The sequence below is a fragment of the Lutra lutra genome, chromosome 4 (assembly GCF_902655055.1).
Source record: "Lutra lutra chromosome 4, mLutLut1.2, whole genome shotgun sequence".
NCBI lineage: Eukaryota > Metazoa > Chordata > Mammalia > Carnivora > Mustelidae > Lutra > Lutra lutra.
The window spans coordinates 185,966,705-185,994,049 of record NC_062281.1 but is presented as its reverse complement, the minus strand read 5'-3'; the positions used below and the strand labels follow the sequence as shown (position 1 = coordinate 185,994,049).

The 27,345-nt window shown below is 48.8% G+C and overlaps 1 protein-coding gene across 7 annotated transcripts in view; it reads right to left on the bottom strand.

Annotated features, from left to right (window-relative positions):
• Positions 1–24,511, bottom strand: part of SPATA21 (spermatogenesis associated 21) — a 36,059-nt gene extending 11,548 nt beyond the window's left edge. Inside the window, exons 1-12 of one of the 7 annotated variants that reach the window (XM_047728784.1) lie at positions 24,458–24,511; positions 24,219–24,307; positions 19,477–19,719; positions 17,402–17,553; positions 15,019–15,217; positions 10,986–11,248; positions 10,559–10,607; positions 8,742–9,202; positions 8,236–8,324; positions 5,898–6,035; positions 3,702–3,773; positions 3,467–3,584 (exon numbers count right to left, since the gene is read on the bottom strand). In XM_047728784.1, the coding sequence (XP_047584740.1) occupies positions 3,467–3,584; positions 3,702–3,773; positions 5,898–6,035; positions 8,236–8,324; positions 8,742–9,202; positions 10,559–10,607; positions 10,986–11,248; positions 15,019–15,217; positions 17,402–17,553; positions 19,477–19,596 (1,661 nt within the window). In that variant the 5' untranslated portion in view covers positions 19,597–19,719; positions 24,219–24,307; positions 24,458–24,511. Of the gene's footprint in view, positions 1–3,466; positions 3,585–3,701; positions 3,774–5,897; positions 6,036–8,235; positions 8,325–8,741; positions 9,203–10,558; positions 10,608–10,985; positions 11,249–15,018; positions 15,218–17,401; positions 17,554–19,476; positions 19,738–21,208; positions 21,419–21,533; positions 21,591–24,218 lie in introns of those variants that run through there. The other 6 variants (XM_047728781.1, XM_047728782.1, XM_047728788.1 and 3 more) reach the window with 6 other exon arrangements.
• Between the last annotated feature and the right edge of the window lie 2,834 nt (positions 24,512–27,345).

Below are 27,345 nucleotides of genomic sequence, written 5' to 3'. Positions count from 1 at the left end.
TTTTTTGTTTTTGTTTTTGTTTTTGTTTTAAAGATTTTATTTATTTATTTGACAGATCACAAGTAGGCAGAGAAGCAGGCAGAGAGAGAGGAGGAAGCAGGCTCCCCGCTGAGCAGAGAGCCCGATTGCGGGGCTCGATCCCAGGACACAGGGATCATGACCTGAGCTGAAGGCAGAGGCTTTAACCCACTGAGCTGCCCGGCGCCCCTGGAAACTATATTTTTCATTAAAAAAAAATTTTTTTTTTAAAGATTTTATTTATTTTTTTGACAGAGAGAGATCACAAGTAGGCAGAGGGGCAGGCAGAGAGAGGAGGAAGCAGGCTCCCTGCTGAGCAGAGAGCCCGATGCGGGCCTTGATCCCAGGACCCTGAGATCATGACCTGAGCCGAATGCAGAGGCTCAACCCACTGAGCCACCCAGGTGCCCTAAAAAAAATTTTTTATGTTAACATGTAATGGGGTTATTATTGTTAAATAAGTTAATAAGTATTTAATTTTTTTCTCAGTTTTAAGATCAAATATAGAAAATATTGACAAACGTTCCTTGGCGTCATCAGAATTTTTAAGAGCATAGAGGGGTGGGGTGCCCGGGTGGCTCAGTTGGTTGGGCATCTGACTTTGGCTCAGGTCCTGACCTCAGGGTCCCAGGATGGAGCCCCAAGTCAGGCTCCATGCTCAGTGTGGAGTCTGCTTAAGACTCTCCCTCTCCCTCTGCTCCTCTCTGCCCCGATTATGCTCTCGCTCGCTCGCTCTCAAATAAATAATAAATTCTTTTATTTTATTATTATTTTTTAATTTTTAAAAAAATATATTTTTTAATTTATTTGACAGAGAGAGTTTACAAGTAGGCAGAGAGGCAGGCAGAGAGAGAGAGTGGAGGAAGCAGGCTCCCTGCAAAGCAGAGAGGCCGATGGGGGGCTCCATCCCAGGACCCTGAGATCATGACCTGAGCCGAAGGCAGAGGCTTAACCCACAGAGCCACCCAGGTGCCCCAAGAACAATAAATGATTGATAATTACAAGAATGTGAATGAATCATAAAAACAAGTAACAAAAGACTTAACACAGTATGAGTCCACTCATAGAAAGTTTATGAAAAGCAGGGCGCCTGGGTGGCTCAGCGGGTTAAGCCTCTGCCTTCAGCTCAGGTCATGATCCCAGGGTCCTGGGATTGAGCCCCACATTGGGCTCTCTGCTCAGCGGGGAGCCTGCTTCCCCCTCTCTCTCTCTGCCTGCCTCTCTGCCTACTGTGATCTCTGTCAAATAAATAAATAAAATCTTTTTTAAAAAAAGAAAGTTTATGAAAAGGTAAACAACAAAGTACTCAGGAATACAAACGAAGGTGAGTAAAGACCAGAGCGCCACTCCGTATCTACCAGAAGGAAGACCGACAGTACCAAATTTGCACAAGATGTAGAGCAACTGGAACTTTCCTACGAATGGTGGGATTGTAAAATGGTGCAACCATTTGGGAAAAGGTCTGATGAGTTCTCAGAAGTAAAATACATCTGCCCGCAATTCCCTTCTGCATATTCACCCAAAGAAGCCAAAGTATGTGTCCGCAGAAGGACTTACATAAAAATATTAATGGCAGCTTTGTTCATGATAACCCCGCACCGAGAACCATGGAGAGACCCGTCAGAATGGATGAACCAACTGTGGTAGATTCACGAGTGGAACACTGGTCAGCAGTAGAAACGGGTCAACCCTGACACCCCCAACGACACAGACAAGTCTCAGAAGCCTTGTGCTGAGTTCGAGAAGCTGACCCTAGGGCTGCATACTGTATGTTTCCACTGATGTGTAGTTGCCAAAAAAGCGAAGTCAATCTGGGATGGAAAACAAATTGGAAGAGTGATTGCCTTGCAGGGGTGGGTTCAGAGACCCACTGGGAAGGATGATGAGGGCATCTTCGGGAGTGATGGCAAAGTTGTGTATGACTTGAGAGGGGTTCAGGTTCCCTGGGTGTGAGAAGCGGCTGAGATTCACGGACTGATGATTTGTGTGTTTCACTGAATGTAAATTATACCTCCAATAATGAAAAAGAAGAAAAAAGCTCTAAACAAATGTCAATCTTTAGTTATTGATATGTATGCTGAAGTATTTAGAAGGAAATGACTATCAATTATTGTGAAATGAATTAAAAAACTGATATGTATTGATGAAAAAAGGTTAGGTAGACACAAGATGAAAACAAGCATGGCGGATTGGCAATGGTAGGATCTGGTTGGTGAATATATAAACATTCACTGTGAAAATCTCTCAACTTTGCTGTATATTTGAAATTTTCAGTAAGCAAAGGGAAAAACAAGTAGTGAAAGTTTAAAAAAGCAAGAGAATAATGGTTAGTTCTTATCTGGGGAGATCTGATTGGGGTAGGGCACACAGGGCTTCGAGGTTATTGGAAATGATCTATTTTTAATCTGGGGAAATGGACACATGGTAATTTGTTTTATTGTTTCTAAAATTATACATTTACGCTCCTAGCTCAGTGGGGAGCCTGCTTCTCCCTCTGCCTGCCTCTCCCCCTTCTTGTGCTCTTTCTCTCTCTGACAAATACATAATTAAAAAAAATTAAAAAATTAAATTATACATTTATGTTCTTTAGAGTTATATATATTTAGAGTGATTTACAGATGCTGGGATGAAAAAAGACCTTTTGTCTTTGGGGTTCCTGAGCTGGTGTTGCTGGAACAACTTGCTGTCATTCCCCTACCTCTGGGCCCATGTGGACAAGGCCTGGTCTCAGTGGCAGGGACAGTCCTCTGTGTGATACACAGAGAGACCAGCTGGGTTGTTCTGCCATCACATTTTGCTTTTAGCCTTGGAATGTTGAAGTTCCTTTTGTGCGTAGCCATTCCTTCCTTAGATGAACCAGTAACCACCACCTCCACCCAGCCCAGTCTGGAAACATGGGGAGGCTTTCATCTCTAGCGTTCTCTGGCTCCAGGCAGTGTCTATCACATACCTGTTCTGACATTGTTCTCTGGGTACTGCAAGAAAGCTCTTGCTGTTGAATTGGTTCAGCTAGGCGGGTGTGAGTATGGGGCTGCCAGTTGCCATCCTTCCCACTGAGGGAGAGGGAGAAGCAGACTCCTCACTGAGCAGAGAGCACAACATGAGGCCTAATCCCAGGACCCTGAGATCATGACCTGAGCTGAAGGCAGAGGCTTAACCGATTGAGCCACCCAGGTGCCCTGACCTAGTTGAGCTTGAAACCATGGTACAGAGATGAGAAGGAGAGATAAAACCTTAAGAGTATCATCTGATCTCCTGGATCCAGCCATTCCTGAGGCCATGATCCATTATGTGAGCCAATATATTCCCCTTTTGCTTAAGCCAATTTTATTGGGGTGCCTTTCACTTGCAACTAAGAGTTCTAACTATGAAAATTCCTCAGCTGCCAAATACCAGGTGCCATTTCTGTGTCTGTCACCCTCCACCCACAACCACCGGCCGCACTCACTTGGTGATCTCCTCTAAGGCCGCCTCCGGTAAGGCCAGCATCTCCACCAGCAGGGACAGGATCTCAAAGAGCAGAGTGTGGGGGTTTGGAGGAGCCATGTCCGTCAGGGCATTCTGCTCTGGGGATATGGGAAGATGTCTGCTGTTACCATTCCGTAGTTCCGGAGGCCAACTGGCCCCACGAGCCACCAAGCCCCTCCTCGAGCTCTGACTCCTCTGGGCTCACCCCTACTCACCCACAGAGCAGAAGAAGCGCCTGGTGTCTGTCATCACAGCCAAGAAGTCCTTGAAGCCTACGTGACCATCTCCTGTGGAGGCCAGGGGTATAATAGTGGGCAAGGGCCTGCCAGAGTGGGCGCAGGCACTGTAGCCCGGGCATGTTAGCATGTACTCAATGGGTTTGATTATAAAACACAAAGACGACACATATTCAATGCAGCAAGTGCGGTGCACACAGCAAAGTAGAAGGTGAAAATTAGGGGTGCCTGTGCTGGAAGCTTCTAGAACTAAGGGCAGCAGTCTGAGTTCCCATCCCTGTCCACCACTTACTATCCGTGTGACCTTGGCAAAGCCCCAATCCCTCTAAGCCTTAGCTTTCTTACCTAGAGAGTGGGGATAACCATAATACTTATCTCATGGGAGATCAAATGAAGCAAAGTGCTTAGAACAGAGCCGTGGGCATTATACAAGCTCAGTAAATGTCAGCAACTGTCATTATTACCACGTGCTAGTCACTGCATGAGAATTAGGTACCCGCAAGATTCCCACCTCGGCCTTCAAGGCCCTGCAGGACCTGCCTATTACCTGTCTCCAGTCTCACCTGGTGCCAAGGGCCCCCAGCATGAACCTGTTCTTCCACTGGGGCCACGTTCCCTGCTCCGGGCCTTTGCACATGCTGCTTCCTCTTCCTGGAATCTTCTCTACTGCCCTCTAACTCTTTAGTAAACATCCTACGCATGCTTCTTCTTGATCATCCCTTCCCCAAGAGAAGTCAGACCTGACCGCGTCAGCTGCCCCACTACACATTCTCATAAAACCCTGTGTTTCAACCACACATTTGTAAGATCTGGAATTTAATGGAGATGCCAGAAGGGTCTGTTTTGTTCTGCACTGCATCCTCAGGGCTTAAGACAGGTAGGTTTGGGGGGCACCTGGCTGGCTCAGTCCAGATGAACATGTGACTTTTGATCTCAGGGTTTTGAATTTGAGCCCCACATTTGGGGTAGAGATTCCTTAAATAAATAAAACTTAAAAAAAAAAAAAAGACAGACAAATCTTAGCAGATGTTTCCTGAGCTACTAGACAAATGAATAAATGGTCTCTAATCCTGAAAACCACCCTCTGGAGGTGCCTAATACTCTTATCCCCACATCACAGATGGGGCCTGAGGCATAGAGAAAAAGGAAGCTTTTGCCAAGAGTCACATAGGGGCAGAGCTAAGGTGGTTCCTGGCTTGTGTGTGTGTGGCTCCTGTGCGGTGATGGAGGAAGCAGAGCCGGACCGGCAGTGGCCAGGAGCCCAGGCTCCCCATGCCCTGCATCTAGCCAACCAAACCACATGGAATTCCCCTCACCCTGTATCCTCCTCCCTTTGTCTCTTTTATTTCTATCACGAAGGATGCCCTTTTTTCTTCCCTCCCTGCCTAACCGCTATTTAATCTTTCACGATTTGGCTCAGTCATCACCTCATCCAGGAAGTCTTCCTTCCTGATCCCTCCCTCTAAGCCACCTGAAGTGCGCTTCCTTTGGTGACTCTTCTGTGTCCCTGTCTCTGAGCACCTCGGGGGCAGGGCTCATGGGCCTTACCCATCTCTTTATTCTCAGTGCCCAGATCAGGAAGGCGCACACAGTGGGTACTTAATAAATATTTCCTGGATGACGAACACTAGCAGCTCAATGTCTTATAAATACATTCTGTGCACCAGGCATTGGGCTCAATGCTCTGCCTGGATTATCTCATTTGCTTTCCAGCAGCCGGCTGAGATGGATGCTATCAGCCCCATTGTATGGAAACCGAGGCCTGGCCAACTTCACTGATTTGTCTGAGGTCACACAGCTAGTCAAATGAGTGAGCCGGTCATGGGAGAAGGTCCCACGAAGCACACACACAGGTCTAAAAGGGAGGTATCTCAGACACCACCTACATCCTAGGGTCAGGAGATAGGTCATGGCCATCTCCAGGTGCCCAGAACCCAGTGCTGAGTAGGTGCTCAGAGAGCATTAACTCTGGGCGGCCAGCGCGAGGGGCTCCAGTGGAAAATAAAAATGCAGGATGGGGTCCCTCACTCAAAAATTTATGAAGACTTTCCAGACTGCAACAGCAGAGCATTAAACCACGTGCAGGCCCCTTGAAGCGTGGAGGCCTGCAGGGCCAGAAAGGTCTCTCGTTGCTGGCCCTGCCTGGGACTCAGAATGGTGCCTCCCGTCACTCACCATCGATGTCAGCGCTCCTCAGGGCGTCCTGTACCTGAGCCGGCGTGAGGGAGATGCCCACAAGCAGCAGGATGTTGCCCAGGCTCTGTGCGTTCACCTCGCCATGGCCATTGAAGATCTCAAAGTAACTGCGGAAGGCTGCGGTGGGGCGGTGGGGGTCACGTGAGGCGGGAACACGCCTTGTTCCCACCATCCAACGCCCCCACCTTCCAATCACCCTCCTGCCCAGCATCCTTTACCTCTCCACCGTGGCTGGGTGGAGAGGTGGGGCAGCTGAAACGGCCATAGTGGAAGGCACAGTCCCACTAACTCACTCCACTCTCTATCCCAAGGTCAGGCCAAGGTCTCAGCGGATGTGCCGACACCTACGCTCCATAATGACCTTCACTCTGTGCCAGGAGCACAGCCACCTTAGGGCACCCCTGCTATGTGCCAGGCACTGTGCTAGGCTCTTCACGGCCACGTTCTCATTAAAGTCTTACAACGGCCTCCTAAGAGTGGGATGTTTGTTTCTTTTGTCCCAGTAGGGAAACTGAAGCTTAAAGATTAGGTGACCAGGTAGGTCTTTCTGACCCTTAAGTCTGTGCCTTTGACTTTGGGGCTCTGTGGTCACTTATCCGCATGGACGTGCTTTCCAGGATAGCTTGATACCAAAACCTGCACCTGACTTCTCAGCCCGCAGCCAAATGTCGGCAGAATCAACAGACTGAGGGAGGGGGCTGGGTCTGCCCTTTAATAATAAGCTCGGTGGCTGCTTTGGCCTGAACTGCATCCCACTGAAACTCTTATGTTGAAGCCCTGACCCCCAGGACATTAGCATGGGACTGTATTTAGAGACAGGGCCTTTAAAGAGGTGGTTGAGTTAAAATGAGATAGTAGCATGGGCCCGATTCCAGTCCGACTGGTGTCCTTACAAGAAAAGGAAATGCAGAAACACGAGAGATAGCAGGGATGTGTGTGCACAGAGGAGAAAGGCCACATGAGACCACATGAGGACACAGGAGGGTACAGGCAGCCACCTGCAAGGCGAGGCGAGGGGCCTCAAAAAAAACCGCTTCTGCTACCACCTTGATCTGAGATCTGCTTGGCTTACCACCTCCTGCGACCTCCTGAGCTCTGAGCAAAGAAATGCTCAGCCACCCCGTGTATGATACTGTGTTACAGCAGCCCAAGCAAACCATACAACTGCCACGGGCAAGCCACCGTACTTCTCTGAGACTCGATTTTCTCATCTGTGAGATGGACAGAACGGTACATCCTCCAAGAGCAGTTGTGTTCATCCAGTGTCAGGCACGTAAGAGACTCTGAAGTCTGACACACAGAACTGAGATGAGGACAGAGGGAGGACTAGGGAGCTAGGGTTGGGGTGAGTGGTGACCCTCCAAAGGCAGGCATGCCAAAAAAAAAGGGGGCAAAGACAAGAACAGCTCTTAAAAGTAGGCATGGGCAAAATGCCCCATGGTTTGGACCATGTGAGCAGGGCAGCCAGATAGGGCTGCTGGGCATGATGGAAAGCCCGAATCTCTAAGCCACGGCAGCACCTTGTCCGTGAACTCTGCTCAAGGACATGGGGCAGAAGGGCCTTTTTGAAAATGGCTAGAGAGTTGTAATGCTAGAAGGAACGAGCGCCCAGGAAGCAGTCATGGGGAGCTGGAGAAGGCATTCAGGGAAATCAGAAGGGGCCAGTGGAGAGGGACACAGATTTGGGGGAGGAGTGAAGGGTGGAGGGAGGACTGATCCGTGCTCTTCTGGGGCTGGGGCGGGGTATAGCGGGGCTGCAGGAAACCCGTGGAGCTCATGGAGTCAGCACTCCCTCCTCCTCCCTCTCGTAGCCAGTGGAGTCGTGGGGCCCAAGGCCTCCCCCAGGTGGGTGTTCAGAACTTTAAAACTTTTTGGAGGGGATGGGATGTGGCAGGAAATGGGACTTGTCCAGGGCAACTGGTCTTGTTAAATGGTGAGGGATGGTCTAGGGCGGATGGGGGGCCCTGGAACCCTGCCTCCCATCCAAGCGGCCTCCAGAGGACCCGCAGAGTGGGCTTGGACGGAGGGAGGCAGAAATGCCCCCAAGCTTGAAGAACCTTGCTGGGCTTGATCTGTTTACTCAGGGAGGCAGTTCCGGAAGAGGACTAGACCCCAAGGAAGAGGGTCTCAGCAGGGACTCAGATTCCCATGGCCAGCTACCACCCCGCACTGTCTCCCTAGCCAGGAAGTCTGCCCCTGGCCCAGAACACAGGGCTGCGGTGGGCATCAGGTCAGCGGTGTGGTCTGGAGCGCCCCATCCCCCCAGGACTGAGACTCCTGCCACGGGAGGGGCTTCCCTGTGCAGGCTGGCCCTCACCTTCCTCTTGCCTCAGGGTGAGATGCTCCTCGAACCTTTCATCCCAGCTCTGGTACAACTTGAGGAGGCCGCGCTCCTCCAGCTCCTGCCTACGGAGGACAGACCCCAGACACAGGGCACACATCCAGTCACCCTTGCCCGGGGCCACCCCCAGAAGCTAGGGGAGGGCAAGGGGGGAGGGTGGGGCAGAGGAGGGCATGGGAAGGACCTTGGGGGAGGCTCTGGGAGGTCAGGAGAGTCTCAGAGTGACCCTGGGGAGGAGGAGGCAGGAGTGAGGGGACATGAGGGGAAGGCACACGCCTCCGTGTCCCTTAGAGGGACTTAGATTAGAAAGAGAAAAGTTGGCAGAAATGGGGATGGGGGTGGGGAGCAGAAGTGAGAAATGAAGAGGGGGCACACGAGAGGGAACAGGTGCGGAACAGGGACGAGAGTCTAGAAGAAAGATGCCAGGGACCCTGGGACACCAGCTCTGACCTCAGGCGCTCTTTTTTGGGGGTGACTCCTACCGTGTCTTGGTGCTGCTCAGGCTCCTCTCTCCACTCGGGTGCAAGAGTTCTGCCCTTCTCCAGCCCGCGTCCAGGGTGGGGGCCGGCAGGGCTGTGACCAGCCCTGAGGCCGGGACCGGGGATCCCACAGGGGCGGGGATGGGGCCTGGCCCTGGGGCTGGCGACCGGGCCCAGGATGGGGCCATCGCAGGGGCCGAGGCGGGAGTCTGAGGCAGGGTCAGAGGCAGGCTTGGGGCCGAGGAGGGCACGGGGGTCAGGGTCCTGGGGGACTTCCGGTTTGGCAGGGCCCGGGCCTTGGCAGCCCTCCGATGTGTGACCTCCTCCTCCTCCACCTCCAGCAAGCACTTCATGAAGCCCTGCCGAAGGCTCCCAAGGTTCTGGGCCCCGACAGCCACTGTGGGCTCCCGAGGCTGCTTCTGCACAGGGTCCAGATCCCTCCTCTCTCCAGTGCCCCTCACCTCCTGGGGACAGCACAGGAGAGGGAATCCAGCCAGACTGTCCTACAGAGCTTCTCCTGCCCTTCACCCTCCAGGGCAACCTCTCAGTGCTCTTTCTCTCTGGGCCCCTGGACGAAGCCCTCCAAATCTCCTATGCACCCCACGAGGCTCCTCCCTGCACTTGACCTTGGCTCCCCCCACCCAGCCCCCGCCGCTCCAGCACTGTGAGCCTGGGGGGCTTGAGTAAGTCACTCCCTGCCCCACCTTTCATTTATTTCTGTCCCTGGGATCAGCACAGCCTCAGTGGTCTTGTCAATGACCTGTTGTTTGCCGACCTGACCAGAAGGTAAGCTTCATGTGAGCAGGACCTTGTCTGCCTCCTTTATCATGACTACCCAGGGACGACACATGGCAGGCACTTAATAAACGCCCACTCACTGGGGCGCCTGGGTGGCTCGGTGGGTTAAAGCCTCTGCCTGCAGCTCAGGTCATGATCCCAGGGTTCTGGAATCAAGCCCCGCATCGGGCTTTCTGCTCAATGGGGAGCCTGCTTCCTCCTCTCTCTATCTCTCTGCCTGCCTCTGCCAACTTGTGATCTCTCTCTGTCAAATAAATAAATAAAATCTTTAAAAAAAAAATAAAAAATAAACACCCACTCATTCATCCGACAAATCTAGCCATCTCCTGCTTCTGTCCCTCCTATGACAGGGACGGGTCATCCCCAGCCCACCTCCAGCGTGCACACCCCTGCCCAGCCCTTTGTCCCACATGTGATGCAGCTTTTGTCCCTAAAGCACCAGCTCTATTTTGTCCATCAGCAGAAACATGCTATATTACCTTTCGTCCAACTAAAATCACCCCCAGGCGCACCTAGGTGGCTCAGTGGGTTAAAGCCTCTGCCTTCGGTTCAGGGTCTGATCCCAGGTCCCTGACCTTGGTCCTGGAACCAAGCCCCACATCAGCATCGAGCTCTCTGCTCAGCAGGGAGCCTGCTTCCCTTCCTCTCTCGGCCTGCCTCTCTGCCTACTTGTGATCTCTGTCTGTCAAATAAATAAATAAATAAAAACCTTAAAAAAAAAACAAACCTCCCCTGACGAACCCCATCAGCTACCAGCTACCAGCCCAAGGTTCTGCTCCTGTTTCCAAGCTCCAGAGTCTAAGGGCATCCTTTGTCCCCCGCCCAAGATGCACACACGTGTGCACGCACACATGCAAACACACATCCGTGTGCACATCCGTGTGCACACTCACACAGACACACAGGCTCACTCACACCTTCCCCAGTTGGATTCCAGATACCAGCCCAGTCCCTCCTCTGTCTCCCTCCTCCTCCTGATTCCCGGCAGGTGCCCTCCCCACCCCAACTCCGGCTCTACTTACCAGTGCAGGAACAGGCCCTGGTGCTTGTTGGGTCTCCACAGCCTTGACCCTAAACAAGGAAGAGACCCTGGGGTGGCAGAGCGGCTCAGTGCAAGGCTCATCCTCTGCACTGACCTTCCCTCAGCCCCCAGGACACTCACACCCACTACCCCAGCCTCATCTCTCCAGCCACATAATCTCAGAGGGACCCCTCATTCCCTCACATCCCCATGTTGGGACAAGGCCCTTAAAGTACAGGTTTGCAGAACAAAGAATTCTGGTGTTAGAAGTATCCTACAGATGGGGAAACTGAGGCCCAGAGGGGCATGGCTTGCCCAAGGTCCCACATCAGGTCAGGAGCTAAAATCACCTCACCTGTAACTTAACAGAAGTGTGATCTTGTTGGGTCAGGGGGTCAGGTAGGGGAGGGCATCAGAGGATGGCTTACCTTCCTTTGGGTGGGTCAGGTTCTGGCGTGGATGGTGGGAAGGAGTTGGCCGTCTTTTCCTCTGGACTTGCCAAGGGTATCAGGGGCACTGCCTCCTGGGAAATGTCCTCCTGTGGCCTGATGTGGGGGGTGTCCAACTCCTTGGAGAGCTTGTCTCCCCGTGGCCACCCACAGCTGTCCAAGGTGCAAGAAGTTTCCACCGGCTGCGCTATGTCTGCCCCATGAGTTGCCTGGTGACCTGGGATGGGCTGACACTCCTGGCCCTGCCGAGGACAAGACACCAAAATGAGGAGCCTAGGCCTGGCTCCCAGGTGACCCTCAACGCTGGCCTGGAAGCCGGTCATCCCAGGCTTACTATGATCCAGACACTGCGAGTGTTCTCTCACTGAGTGCTCTCAGCACCCCTAGAAGTAGCAAAGCCTCATTTTCAGGGATGAGGACACTGAGGCCCACAGGAGTCACAGCCTACCCAAAGTCATGGTCTATGCTTCTCTGCGGCACAGAAGGGGATCCTGGAGGAACTGAGATGGTTCCCTTTAAATCCCCAACTCCTTGGTATTTCCCAAGGAATGTTCAAAGTACAAGAATCCTTCTTGTACGCTCCCTAAAAAGGGGGTATGTTAACTGATTTCAAGACTTACTGTAAAGTGACTTATGATCAGGACAGGGTGGTATTGGAATAAAGATAATTAGATGAGTGGAACAAAGAACCCAGAAATCGACTTACACAGAGCTCAACTGATTTGCAGCAAAGGTGCGCAGGGAAAGGGGAGTCTTCAACAAATGGCGCTAGAATGGTAGGATGGCCACAGGCCAAAAACCAAACCACGATCCAACATGCCGTGCACAAAAATTAACTCAAGATGGATCATAAATTTAAATATTAGGGCGCCTGGGCTCAGTGGGTTAAGGGTCTGCCTTCGGCTCAGATCATGATCCCGAGGTCCTGGGATCGAGCCCCACATCGGGCTCCCTCTGATCTATGAGAGATCTATGCTTCTCCCTCTCCCTCTGCCTGCCACTCCCCTTCCTCATGCTCTCTCTCTCTCTCTCTCTGTCAAATAAATAAATAAAATCTTTTTAAAAAATATTAAGCCTAAAATTATAAAACTTCTTGAAGAAAACATAGGAGAAAATCTGACGTGATCTTGGGTTAAGCAAAGATGTGCAAGAAATAACATCAGAAACTCGAGCCCTAAAGAAAAGATTGATAAATTAGGCCTTATCAAAATTCAGAACTTCTGTTCTTTGAAAATCTCTGTTAAGAGAATGGAAAAGACAAGGCACAGCCTGGGGGAGAGCATTCACCAATCACATATCTTATAAAGGACTTGTATTCAGAATATCTAAGGACTTCCAAACTCAATAATAAGAAAGCAAAGAACTTGATTTTTTTTTAAAAGGCAGAAAGTAAAAAGATGATCCATAAAGTGGTAGAAAAAAAATGTGTGTAAATCCTATATCTCATAAGAGACTAGTATCCAGAATATATAAAGAACTCCTACAACTTAACCATAAAATAACCAATCCAATTAAAACAATGGGCAAAGTATTTGAATAGACATTTCTCCAAAAAAGATATGCAAATGACCTATAAGCACAATAAAAAATGTTCAACATTGGGGCGGCCTGGGTGGCTCATTCAGTTGGGTGTCTGACTTTGGTTCCAGTCATGATCTCAGGGTCCTGGGATCGAGCCCCTCTTGGGCTCCCTGCACTTACTGGGGAGTCTGCCTTTCCCTCTCCCTCTGCCCCTCCTCCCTCTCATTCTTTCTCTCTCAAATAAATATAAAAATTTTTTTTAAAAAATGGTCAACATCATTTGTCATCAGGAAAATTAGGGGCTCCTGGGTGGCTCAGTTGGCTAAGCAGCTGCCTTCGGCTCAGGTCACGATCCCAGTGTCCTGGGATGGAGCCCTCTCCCTCTGCCTGCTGTTCTGCCCACTTGTGCGCTCTGTGTCCAAAAAAAAAGAAGAAGAAGAAGAAGAAGAAGAAAAAAAAGAAAAACTTAAAAAAAGGAAAATTAAGGCCACATTGACAGTCCACTAGACACCTATTAGAACACTTAAAATTAAGGACTGGCCCTACCAAGTGTCAGGGAGGGTGTGGCTCAGCTGGAATTCTCATACCTCTGCTGGGGTTGGAAAATGGCACAACCGCTTTGGAGAAGACTTTGGCATTTTCTCAGTAAGTGCCATATATACCTACCATAGGATCCCTTCTACGCTGAGGGGGGTATTTGCTCCAGAGCAATGAAAGCCTTTGCTCCTGCGGACACGAATATTTGTAGAAGTTGGTTTTTGTTTTGTTTTGTTTTTTTTCAGAATCAAAAATTGAGAAGGAACCATATGGCCATGGGTAGGTGAAAGGATGAAGACACGGAGGTGTATGTGTGCAGCAGCCTGGACTATCACTCCGTGTCAAAAAGGAGGATGTTTTGAGACCTCAAGAGCTTGTGTGAATCTCAAAATAATTGTGCTGAGGGAAAGCAGTTAGGCAGAAGAAATGTACCCTGTCCCCTTCCGTTTGTGTAAAATTCCAGGAACTACAAACAAATCTGTAGCAACAAGTGTGGAATAGAGGTGGCCTGGGGATGGGGGTGGGTGGGAGGAGGGATGACAAGGGGCATGAGGAAACTTGGTGGGGGGGGCGGTGACAGATACGTTTATTTATTTTATTTTTTTTAATGTGTTTTTCATTTTTTTTTTTTTAAAGATTTTCTTTATTTATTTGACAGAGAGAGAAATCACAAGTAGGCAGAGAGGCAGGCAGAGAGAGAAGGGGAAGCAGGCTCGCCATTGAGCAGAGAGCCCGATGTGGGGCTCGATCCCAGGACCCTGGGATCATGACCTGAGCTGAAGGCAGAGGCTTTAACCCACTGAGCCACCCAGGCGCCCCATGTTTTTCATTTTTTAAAAGATTTTATTTATTTATTTGACAGATCACAAGTAGGCAGAGAGGCAGGCAGAGAGAGAGGAGGAAGCAGGCTCCCTGCCGAGGAGAGAGCCCGATGCGGGGCTCGATCCCAGGACCCTAGGATCATGACCTGAGCTGAAGGCAGAGGCTTTAACCCACTGAGCCACCCAGGCACCCCTACGTTTATTTTCTTGATGGTGGTGACGGCTTCAAGGGTGACGATGTGCATCCAAAACATCACTGAAGCTTGCCATTTATTTATTATTTAATTATTCTAAGATTTTATTTATTTGACACAGAGGGAGTGAGACACAGCAAGAGAGAGAATACAAGCAGGGGGAGAGAGAGAAGCAGTGGGGAGCCTGAGGTGGGGCTCCATCCCAGGACCCTGGGATCACAACCTGAGCCGAAGGCAGACGCTTAAGGACTGAGCCACCCAGACACCCCTGAAGCTCTTTTTTTAAAGATTGTATTTATTTATTTGAGACAGAGAGCATGCATGGGATGGAGAGGAAGAGGGACAAACAGACTCTGCTCTGAGCACGGAGCCCGATGTAGGGCTCGATCCCAGGACCCCGAGATCATGACCTGAGCTGAAACCAAAAGCTGTATGCTTAGCTAACTGAGCCACCTAGACTCCCGATACCTCACTGAAGCTTTAAAAGAATTAATCCTAAAATGAAAATAAATGAAAAGATATTTTGTAGACAAATAACTTAAAAAAGGCACCAAACTCTAACCACCTCTTGCAAAGTCCCACAACACTCAGCGGCTAAGAAACAGCTTCTAGGATATCCTAGCATAAAGAAAACCACTGAGTGTGGTTACATCCAGCATGTCCCTATTTTTCTCGTAAACAGATCCCCTCCACTCATCCCCACCTCCAGCATCCGTTGACATACCGTGGGGCCACTCTGAAAACAGGTTACACAGTCTTGCAATTAAGAATATCCAGAATATCCCAGTGACCCACAGAGACGGGACACTTGACATCTCCAGGGAATGGAGAGAAGTAGACACAAGTGTACCAAAATGTGGGGCACGGGGGGAAGCTCCTTCGTCTTCCCTGTGGGGCAGTCATTCTGTACCTTCCTCCCCACGTCTCCATGGACATTACCTGGTGGCTCTGAAGGGCCTGACCCTTCGCCGTCCCTGGGTTCTGCTGTCTCCCCCGCTGGTCCTCGGTCTCCTTTCCTTCCTGTGCTGCAGGGACCCTGGAAGGCAGCACCCCCAGCTCACTTCCTGGCTTGGCTTGACCTCGGCCTGCTTGCAGCTCCCTGGGCCCTTCCTGGGGGGCCGGAGTCGACTGCTTCTTCCTGGGAAGAACAGCAAAGCGACACCTCAGCTCCTGGATTGGGCCACAGTTTTATATTCTTAGGCTCCTATGTGGATCCCAGAGCACCTGTGCACACCTAGGTACACCACAGGTGCATCCTTAATGCTGGAGAGGATGAATGAAGGACTGACGTGAATTCTCCAAATCCCAAACACTTTGATGTCAATGTTTAGGGGAGTTCGGATTTTATTATTATTATTAATGTTGTTGTTGTTGTTGTTTAGAAAAAAAGAAAAAACAGGAGCACCTGGCTGGCTTGGTTGGTAGAGCAAGTGACTCTTGAGCTCAGGGTTGTGAGTTCGAGCCCCATGCTGGGTGTAGAGATGACTTAAAAATAAATCTTGGAGGAGCGCCTGGGTGCCTCAGTGGGTTAAAGCCTCTGCCTTCAGCTCAGGTCATGATCTCGGGGTCCTGGGATCGAGCCCCACATTGGGTTCTCTGCTCAACCGGGAGCCTGCTTCCCCTCTCTCTCTCTGCCTGCCTCTCTGCCTACTTGAGATCTCTGTCTGTCAAATAAATAAATAAAATCTTTAAAAAAGAATAGAAAATAAGTAAATCTTGGAGCGCCTGGCTGGCTCAGTCAGTTAGCATCTGACTCTTGATTTGGGCTCAGGTCATGATCTCAGGGTCATGGTCAGGCTCCACGCTCAGCAGGGAGCCTGCCTGAGATTCTCTCCCTCTGCCCCTCCCACTGCTTTCAATCTCTCTCTCTCTCAAATAAATAAATAAATCTTTAAAAAAAAAAAGCAAAATCAGAGAGGTTGCACGGAGAGGTTGAGACTGAAGACTCGAGCCTATAGTCATCAAGCTGCTGGTGACAGCTCAGGGTTTGACTCTATGTCATTCAGATCCCACTTTCACGTCCTGGAGTACTTCTCCCAGGCTTCTTCTTATGGGTGTGTATATGTGATTGTCGTGGGGATTTATGTCATTATCATCTTCAAATAATTGCCCAACTTTACATAATACAGTCATATTTCATATATAGTTTTGCAATCCTTTTTCAATAATTATAACCTAAATTTTCCCTGCCAAAAAAGCTTTCATAAACATGCTTTTTAAGGGAAAGTATAAAATTCCATATTTTATTTTAGTTATTTATTTTTTAAGTTATCTCTACACCCAACGTGGGGCTCGAACTCACAGCCCTGAGAACAAGAGTTGCACACTCCACTGACTGAACCCACCAGGGACCCCTAAAATTCTGCATTTTATAAATAAACATACTTGACTTTACCATCCCTCTATTGTGGGCATTTAAGGCATCCTGGCATTTCCAGTTTTTTCATATTTAAAATGACGTGACAGAGAAAAAAACCTGCATAAAACTTTGCCTAATTATTTAGGGATACCTTAGTGGCTCAGTTCGTGGAGCATGTGACTCTTGATCTCGGGGTTATGAGTTCAAGCCCCAGGCTGGACATAAAGATTACTTAAAAATAAAATCTTAAAAATAAATAAATAAAAATATAAAATAAAAAAAAGATTAAGGCAACGCTCTTGGGCCCTCTCCTTTTTCGAAACTTCATACTATTGCTCAATAAATTTTACTATCACTCAATTTAAATAAATAAATAAATAAACAAGGTTACTCTCACTGTAGACACGTTTAAAAGTGTACTGTAGGGGCGTCTGGGTGGCTCAGTGGGTTAAAGCCTCTGCCTTCGGCTCAGGTCATGATCCCGGGGTCCTGGGATCAAGCCCCACATCGGGCTCTCTGCATTGCAGGGAGCCTGCTTTCTCCTCTCTCTGCCTGCCTCTCTGCCTACTTGTGATCTCTGTCAAATAAACAAAATCTTTTTAAAAAAAGTGTACAGTATTTAGAAAACAGTAACAATAATGCATATAAATGTGTGTTTTCCCTCTCTTTTGTTCATTCTTCCATTGATTCAGTGAATACATATTTACTGAGCATCTACTATGTGCCAGTCCCAGTCCCAAGCATGAGGGATTTGAGGCTGAGCAGGACACATCAAAGAAGCGTGTGGTCTAGTCAGGCAGTGCAGATGAAAGGTTCCACGAGTAATTAGGTAGCATGATTTACGCTGCATGAGAGAGAAGCAAGAGCGCTTCTATCTTAGGCTGGGAGTCCTACATTATCCTTGTCCCCCAGGTGGCTCACAGGGTTCTCTCCTGGACCTTCTCTAAGAAGTCCCCAGCTCACCTTGGTCCAGCCGGATATGTCTGCTCCTGGGTCCTGAGCTCCAGAGGACCCTCCTCTGAGGATTCCCTGTGTCTAGGTCCCTTTTCTGGCCCTCCTGAGGCTGAAGAGGGCTGCTTCCCACCATCCATCCCTGCAGCATCCGGGACTGCAACCTGGAACAGAGATGTCCATGGCGCTGGCCCGAAGGTGGCCACAAGTACCCATTCTAGAGGGTTCCTCCCTCTCCCTGGGTATCGTCCTGGCCTCAGGGGCAGGGAGATCCTGTGTCTGACTGGAGAGAGGTGAGGAGGAGGAGACAGGGGGCCCCTGGAGAGAGTGGCTGCATATTAAGACCTGGCCCAGCCCAGAGGCTGTCATTCAGCGCTAATGGCTCTAGCACAAAGCTGAAGTCCAGAGTAGGACCTCAGGAGAGGGGACTCCCTGAGGTCAGCCTCAAAGGACTCCCCGGGGGACATCAACACCCTGAGAAGATCCAAGAGAGCCATCCTCAATTTCCGCTGCTTCAGAGCTCAGGCTCTAGAACTGGTTTTGTTTTTTTTTTTTTTAAGATTTTATTTATTTATTTGAGAGAGAGGCAGTGAGAGAGAGCATGAGCGAGGAGAAGGTCAGAGGGAGAAGCAGACTCCCCATGGAGCTGGGAGCCCAATGCGGGACTCAATCCTGGAACTCCGGGATCATGACCTGAGCTGAAGGCAGTCGTCCAACCAACTGAGCCACCCAGGCGTCCCTAGAACTGGGTTTTGATGCCCATCTTGGTCTATCAGTCCCTAGTGAAGCCAGTGACTTAGGGCTAGCTGCGAGCCTCACCTGAGTCAGCAAACTCCAGAAGGCCTGGCTCAATCAATCGATAACTGTTCTACTGCAAGATTGTGCCAGAAGCCAACACCAAGGTCACCTACTGCAGGAGGCAGGACCTGTGCCCGTGCCTCCAGGGATTGAACCCAGTTGGTCCTCACCATGACACACATATGACAGTGGGGGCTCAACGGGGTGCAGTGGCTTGCCCAAGGTCATACAGATGGTTATGTAATGGGACTGAGACCCATGACTTTGCTCATTGAAAAAATAAATCAGGGGTAGAGGTAAAGGAAGCCCTGAATGTCTTCCCCAACCTCCTTCCAAGACCACCCCCAACATACACACACCTTCAGGTGCTCTCCCTGCCCCCAGGGGAAGCCATGATTTGTAACAAAAGCAACAGGGAGAAGGCAATGCTTTACTCATGAGAATGCTGACCTTTTTTTTATGGGGACATTTTTGGCTCTGGGGAAACTAGATGGGAAGGAGGGCCTTCTTTGTGCTCTTCAGTTCGTGTCACTTGGCACTTAGAAGGATGGATGGAAAGAGGTTCAGAAGTGTGATAAAAGCTCAGGGTGCAGGCTGGGGGCTGGGGAGGGTCATGGGTAGAGGTTGGGAGCAGCTGCCGGGGGAATAAGGGTTAGAAAGGGGCTGGACGCCATGGAATTTGCATAGTAGAGTAAGTAGGAATTCTTATTTTACTCATCCAGCATTTATCCTGGTAAAAGAAGCCAAATTTTGTGTGTGGGGGGGCAGCTCATGGGGTCAGTGGAGCCAACTGAGTACCACTTCTGACTTCATTATACCAAGAGCTCCAGGCCACTGTGTTCTGCCATGGTGACTAATTCAGGGATAAGCATGTGACAGTGGACCAATGACAGTGGTACCAGAAACTTTCTTTAACTATTGCAAAGAGGTTCTCTTCCTGTTGGGGACGCTATTCCAGAGGATGTAAGATGACAAGATTAAAGTCTGGAGTGGCCAGGGAAATCCTTGCCATCTTTCAGGGAGAGTCTGCCAGGGAATGGCATGTTGGAAGGCAGAACCAAAGGACACTCATCTAGCACCTTGATCCAGCCATACCTGAAGTCTTCTGATAGATTTGTCAGTTATCCAAACTGACATATTCTCATTTCTGCCTAATTCAGTTTGAATTGGGTTTTGTATCACTTGTAACTGAGTCTTAATTAAAGTAGTTGGGGAGGAAGATTGGGCAGGGGAGGGGAAAGGTGACTGCTGGGAATAGCAGGGTCAGAACATGAGGTGCAGGGCCCTACCTGGTTGACTCCTGATATGGTGGGCTCAGCACCAGTCCTCTTGCTGGTGGCGCTCATGCCAGGACTTGGCTGGGCCCCAGGAGCCTTGATCCTTGCCTCCATGTACATTCTCTTGTCCATTGTGCCACAGCCAATGGGGGTACCAAGGGACGGGCATCAGTTGCTGTGGTCCCACAGGAGAAATCCAGTCAAAGTTCCATCAAGCTCATTATCTAAGCACTGTTTCAGCAGCCCACGTGGAACCTGTAATAGAGAGCCTGACTGAAGGGAAGAGTCAGGGCTGGGTCAGGGTCTGAAGGGCACGCATCGAAACCGAAGAGCTGGCCACACCCAATTTACCAACAAATCCTTCCTAATTCTCACAATGACACTGAGGAAAAGGAGGAAACGTGATTTGCCCAAGGTCTGACACCAACTGAGTCACAGAACAGGAATTAAACTATAGCCTATTGGATCCCAAAACACACGTACTTTCTTCTACCACAGCATTGCCTAATGGGTGCTCTTTGATCCTAATATTGGTCCCACGAGGGGCACTGCAAAAAAACATTCTGATACCAAATGTGTTTGGAAAGAGCAGAGTTGGAATAGGAATAGGAATAAGAATAGGCTGTGTTGCAGGACTTCTCAGAGCCTTTAGTATACATTTCAGACATGCATTTTAAAGAGTGCCCAAGAATGTCATGGTTGCTGTTGTTATAGATGAAAACTCCAAGTTCTTCTTGGGGTTAAGGAACAGAAGTTGGAAACATCGGTCTTGAGAACCCCAAGAACTCCAATGGCATATGTAGTTCACCAAAGCACCCCCATCCCCCGCTGCCTCTGCCCTGGACACATCCCTTTCTAAAGCCTTTCCTGGTGTCTCTCCTGCCTCTCCCGTCCAACCTCATATTAGGCTGTATGACCATCCCCTACACAAACATGCTCTTTTAACCTGGACAGCCTCCCGCAATCCTAATCCCACAGATCCCCCACCTCTGTACCTGCAGCCCACTTCTCTGTCTCTCTAACCCCCACCCCCATTTCTTCAGCCTCCCACCTCTTCTCCAAACTTCCAGCCACCCCAGCTCTCCCTCCAGCCTCTGAGTTCCTCCGAGGCTCATATTTCTATGGGTGCATCACAGACCCCAATTTACTGTTAGCAAGTTTCTAGGGGTTAAATCCTACCCCTCCGTGAGACCGTGGGGTCGTGGAGATCTTGTGTTTTCACTCTAAATCATGGCAGGCCAGCCAACAGACACGGAGGAACCTTCTATTTGCTGGGCACGTTTGCAAGCGGTATTCTCCCAAGCCCCTGTGAGGTCAGTGGGTTTAGCCCTAAAGCTCAGAGAAGCCCAATGTCTTGTCCAATACAACACAGCTAGCCTGCAGGAGATCTGGATTCAGACCCAGGACTGTGAGGCTCTCAAGCCTACTCGTCTCATCATATTATCTTGCCTCCAAGCTGCTCATTCATTTACCTACACAACTAACAACTGTCTCAGGGACCTATGCCCAAGCTATAGGCACAGCACAAGGCCCTGAGGGTACACTGGGTGTTCAGAAGTCTCTCACCATTTACCAGGGGCACAGAGGAGATGCCCTCATCAGCCACGAACCCAAATCCCCACTCCCCCCTCCTTTCCTCCCACCCCTGCCTAGCCTCCAGTCCTTCCCGCAGCTACACCAGCACCCCACAATGCAAACAAGATCTCCGCTCCTGTAGGATGCCCACCCCAGGCACAGCGCCCACCTCCCAAAGGGTCTAGGCTTTCACTTGGCACAGGGAAGTCAGCACTGTAACAAAGTTCCTCCCTCTCCCTGGGGAGTTCCTCTCTCTTCCTGTCTCTCTCCCATGAGGACTCCCTGTGCATTCCCCTTTCCTCCAGGGCTTCCTGCCCCAGGGGTGGATGACCCATCTGGAGGAATCCCCTTCAGACCCCCTCAAACACGCCCCCCATTGTCCACTATCTCCACCTCAGAATCTTCAGTCCCCAATATTCCACAAGCTGAAATTTTAAGGGGGCAGAGTTTCCAGAAGAGATCCAGCGCCCTCTCCGTCCCCATCTGAAACTTACGAACTCTGTGAGCATCTGAACAAGGGATGTCCCAACCCTAATAGAAGGGCATGGAATCTAAGGACAGAATTGAGGGGGGTGGCTGGTACATATGGATGAATGGACGATATTCTCCTTTTGGAGCACTTGGTGTCTTTTCTTTTTGTTCACAGCTTTATTGAAATTTAATTCACATACCATACTATTCTCCCATTTAAAGTGTATAATTCAGGGGCACCTGGGTGGGTCAGTTGGTTAAGCATCTGGTCATGATGTTGGGGTTCCTGGGATGGAGCCCTGTGTTGGGCTCCCTGCTCAGCGGGGAGTCTCCTTCTCCCTCTGCCTGCCCTCACCCTTCTCATGCTCTTTCTCTCTCAAATAGTGTACAATTCAGTGGCATTTAATAGTCACAGAATTGACACTGGGGAGGGTATGTGAAATGGTGAGTGCTGTGAAGTGTGTAAGCCTAACGATTCACAGACCTGTACCCCTAGGGCAAATAACACATTATATGCTAATAAAAAGAATTAATAAAATTTTAAAAAGTAAAAAAAAAAATACAGTCACAGAATTGTTTGACCATCACCCAATATTAGAACATTTTTATCATCCTAAATAGAAACCTCACTACCCCATAGCCATCACCTCCATCCTCCCAAGCAACCTCCAGCCCTAGGCAATCAGTAATCTACTCTCTGCCTTTTAGGTTTACCCATTCCAGACATTTCACATAAATGGAATCATGTGATATGTAGTCCTCGGTCACCGGCTTCTTCACTCAGCAGAATGTCAAGATTCACCCACATTGTAGCCTACACCCATCATTTCCTTTTAGAGCCAACATACTACATGTTTATATTCATTCATCGGTTAATAGACATCTGCATGTTTCTACTTCTGGGGTATCAGGAATAATACTGCTATAAACATTCATGTACAGATTTTTGCATTATATGTTCTCATTTCTCTTGACTATATATCGAGGAGAGTAATTGCTGGGTCATACGCTAACTCTATGTTTAATCTCGGGTAATTGCCAGACTCTTTTCCAAGGGAGCTGGGTCATTTTCCATTCCCAGATGCAGTACGTGAGGGTTCCAACTTTCCTACATCCTGACCAACACTTGTTATTATTGACCTTTTTAAATTCTAGGCATCCTAGTGGGTGTGGGTATGAAGTGGTATCTCATTGCAGTTTTGATTGGCATCTCCCTGATGGCTGATGAATTGGAGCATCTTTCTTTCTTTATTCATTTTTTTTAAGATTTTTTTGGGGGGGCTCCTGGGTGGTGCAGTCCACTGGGCATCCAAAACCAAAAGTTTTGGCTTGGGTCATGATCTCAGGGTCATGAGATCAAGCCCCCCCACCCATCCCCAGACTCAGTGCGGAGTCTCCTTGAGACTCTCTCTGCTTCCCCCTGTCACCCACACTCAGCTTCTCTCTCACTCAAATAAAATAAATAAATCTTCAGAAATAAATACATAGTTTAAAGTAATCTCTATGCCCAACATAGAGCTTGAACTGGCAACTCCAAGAGATCAAGAGTTGTGTGCTGTACTGACTGAGCCAGTCTGGTGCCCCACGATGGAGCATCTTTCTATGTGCTTACTGGCTATTCATATAGCTTCTTTGGGAAAATGTCTACTAGAGTCCATTGTTCATGTATAAACTGTGTTGTCTTTTTACTGTTGAATGGTAAGAGTTCTTTATATAGATGTAAGTCTTACTAGGTGTGAGTCCCTTGCCAGATAAATAATTTGCAAAATTTTCTCACATGATGTGCGTGTATTTTCACTTTTTTGTCCTTTGAAGCACAAAGTTTTAAGTTTTGTTGAAGTCTTATTTATCTATTTTTTCTTTTGTTACTTGTGCTTTTAAAGTCATTTCTGAGAATACATTAGATAATTATTTATTAGAACATAAATCCAAGGTCATGAAGATTTACGTCTTCTTCTAAAAGTTCTTAGGTTTTCTTCTAAAAGTTCTGAGTTTTAGCTCTTACACTAAAACTAGGATCCATTTTTAATTCATTTTGTATATGGTGTGAAGTAGGGATCCAACTTCATTCTTCTGCATGTGGACATCTCAGCACCATTTGTTGAAAAGACCATGGTTTCTCTATTGAATTGTTTTGGCACACTTCTGGAAAGTCAATGTGAGTGTTTATTTCTGGATCCTGAATTCTATTCCATTAATCTATACATTTAACCTTATTTCAGTATTCTACTATACTCTACTAGTTTTGTAGTAAGTGTTGAAACCAGGAAGTAGGAGTTCTCCAATTTCATTCTTTTTCAAGATTGTTTTGTTACTGAGTGTCCTTTTATAAGTGGTGTCCCGTTCTGAAGAATGGGGGAATTTCTCTTAGAAATGTTTCTGATGGGGGTGCCTGGGTGGCTCAGTGAGTTAAGCCTCTGCCTTCGGCTCGGGTCGTGGTCTCAGAGTCCTGGGATGGAGCCCTGTGTTGGGCTCTCTGCTTGGCAGGGAGCCTGCTTCCCACTCACTCTCTGCCTGCCTCTCTGCCTACTTGTGATCTCTCTCTCTCTCTTTCTCTGTCAAATAAATAAATGAAATCTTAAAAAAAAAAGTCTATGATGGAAGAAAAATGCAGCAGAAAAAAATAATAAGTGACCTATAATATATATTCCAGGAAGCCACCAAGGACAGCTGTCCACACCAAACCCCCACCCTGGCCCTGGACCTACCTGAAAGCAGCTGGATGAATCCGCAAGACTTTGCCTCCCTGTTCACCTCCTCATGCTTGGGATGGGTTCTCTCTGAGCCTATACTCTGCCTGTTGGGTTGAATTGACTTCGTTGGGTAAATAATGTAATTAACCTGGGAGTAGATGGTAGATCCAGTTGGTCTCACCAGAGAGGTCTAGGGGTGCATTTTGGGCAATGTCCAGCTATGGGTTTGAGAAAAAGTCCAGGGACTGTCTGACCTCCAACTGCAGGACAGTGTGGTTTCCCTGGGACTTGTCGCAGTTTCAGTGCCCTCCCTTGCACAATGGAGATAACAAGCTTTGCCCTGCCTACCTCACAGGGATTATTATGTCGCTGCTGTAACCTCTTCCGGAGAGCCTTCCCTGACTGCCCCAGGCTAAGTTGGGTCTCTCTCCTCTTGGCACCCACAGCCCCCGGGAATTCCTCTGTCCTAGCCCTTCCCACTGTGCATCCTAAAGTACTCTTTCCCTCGCTGTGTCCTCTGGTTTGTATGCTCAATGAAAGCAGGAGCTGGGTCGGCTCCTCCCAGGGATGCTGTATTACGCCGCATGTATCACACAGAACTGACCTGCCAGTGTTTTGACACACCGGAAGGCCAGGCTGCCCCCTGGGCATGAAGTGATGATTTCCTCCGAGGTTCATGAGGGGAAGTCTTCTTACCTGCAGCAGCCACGTGGCGAGGCCAGACTGCTACTGTGTACACGCTGCTTGGCTTCCAGAGTGGACACGATGGAGTTTGGTGGTGACTGTGGACACCACCCCAAAGTTCGGCTCTCGAGAGCCGGTCATAGATACTTTCCCCACTGGAAGTTCTCTAAATGAGTCCAGGTGATTTACTCCTTGGCTACCCTCTCTGCCCCTCCATTGTTCAGTAAGTATTGATGCAAGGGGTCAGAGCGTGAAAGAGAAAACGCAGCGGCCCATCCCCAAATTGCCACTTGCTTTTGGGATGTAGCCAACAGAACACACACACATTTACTCATTCATTCTCCACTGTCTCTGTGCCCAAACCTATGTGGCTGAATACAGGGTCCCACAGATGGGAGGGGACAGGGTCCTGCATTCAGGAAGCTCACAGTCTGGGGCCACTGGGTGGCTCATTTGGTTAAGTGGCTGCCTTCAGCTCAGGTCATGATCTTAAGGTCCTGGGATTGAGCCCCATGTAGGGTTCCCTGCTCAGTGGGGTGTCTGCTTTTTCCCTCTCACTCTGCCCCTCACCCCAACTCGTGTGCTCTCTCTCTTTCTCTCTCTCTGCCTCTCTCTTTCTAATAAATAAATAAAATCTTAAAAAAAATAGAAGCTCATGGTCTGGTGGGAGAGCAGGAATGCAAGGGGGAGTGCACCTTCCCTGCCCCTCTTGATATCTTTCCCCTTCCACCTTCAAAGGGGAGTTCTGTCTTTGGCACTCCAGGACTTTAGGGTGATGAGAGACAGGATCAAAGAAGAGGGAAGAAGAAATCTCATTTTCTGGGTCATTTCTCAATTTCTTCTGTGTTGTAGAGAATCACGATAATGAGCAAAGTTGAAATTAGACGTTAAAGCAATTCACATAAAGAAAAGTTAACTTCACACCCACCAGGATGGCTGTGATCAAAGAAATGGAAAATAAATATTGGTGAAGATGTGAAAAAAACGGAACCCTTGTTCAGAGCTGGTGCAAACGTAACATGGCGCAGCCACTAAGGAAAAGTTTGGTGGTTCCTCAAAAAGCTAAACATAAAATTACCATTTGGTGGGCACCGGGTGGCTCAGGCATTAAGTGTCTGCCTTCGGCTCAGGTCATGATCTCAGGGTCCTAGGATCGAGCCCCACATCAGGCTCCCTGCTCAGCGGGAAGGCTGCTTCTCCCTCTCCCATGCCTCTGCTTGTGTTCCCTCTCTCGCTATGTATTTCTGTCAAATAAATAAAATCTTAAAACAGAATTACCGTATGGCCCAGTAAATCCACTTCTAGATTAATACTAGAGAGAACTGAAAATGGGGACTCAAACTTAGTGGCATTCTTCACAGTAACCAAAAGATGGAAAGAACCCAAATGTCCATCAACAGAGGAGTGGGTAAACAAAGTGGGGACTGCCCCCACAGCTGTCAGAAGAAATGAAATTCTGTTAGATGCTAGGACAGGGGGGAACCTTGAAAACATTATACAAAGTGAGATTAGCCAGATTCAAAGGACAGATACCGTACGACTCCACTTACATGAGATTTCTAGAATAGGCAATTTCATAAACACAGAAAGCAGAACAGAGGTTACCTGGGGCTTGGGGCTAGGGGGAAATGGGGTGTTATTGCTTAATGGGTATAGAGTTTCTGTTGGGGAAGGTGAAAAAATTCTGGAAATGGTGGTGATAGTTATGCAATATTGTGCATGTACTTAATTCCACTGAATTGCACACTTAAAATGGTTAAAGCCGTAAAGTATAGGCTATGTATATTTTACCACAATTTAAAAAAAAGATCTTTTAAGAAATTAGATTAATTCTGTAATAAAGAACTTATACAGCGTGAGTACGAGAGAGCGGAGTGGGGGATGTGTGGGGCAAGTGGGAGAGCATTCAGTGAAGTGAAGATGGGATCAGCACAATCGCTTAGTAAACAGTCGTGGAACGAATGAGGGATGGCACCGGAGAAGAAGGGATTTTTTTTTTTTTTAAGATTTTATTTATTTCTTTGACAAGACAGATCAGAAGTAGGCAGAGAGAAAGGCAGAGAGAGGAGGAAGCAGGCTCCCTGCTGAGCCCAGAGCCCAATGTGGGACTCGATCCCAGGACCCTGAGATCATGATCTGAGCTGAAGGCAGAGGCTTTAACCCACTGAGCCACCGAGGCGCCCCGGAATTTTTTTTTTTTTTAATGATTTTATTTATTTATTTGACAGACAGAGATCACAAGCAGGCAGAGAGGGGGAAGCAGGCTCCCTGCTGAGCAGAGATGCAGAGCCCAATGCGGGGCTCGATGCGGGGCTCGATCCCAGGAGCCCTGGGATCATGACCTGAGCGGAAGACAGAGGCTTTAACCCACTGAGCCACCCAGGCGCCCCGAGGAGAAGGGATTTTGAGAACTTAACTATGGTAGGACAAAATGTATCCCCTACGACATTCTGTGAGA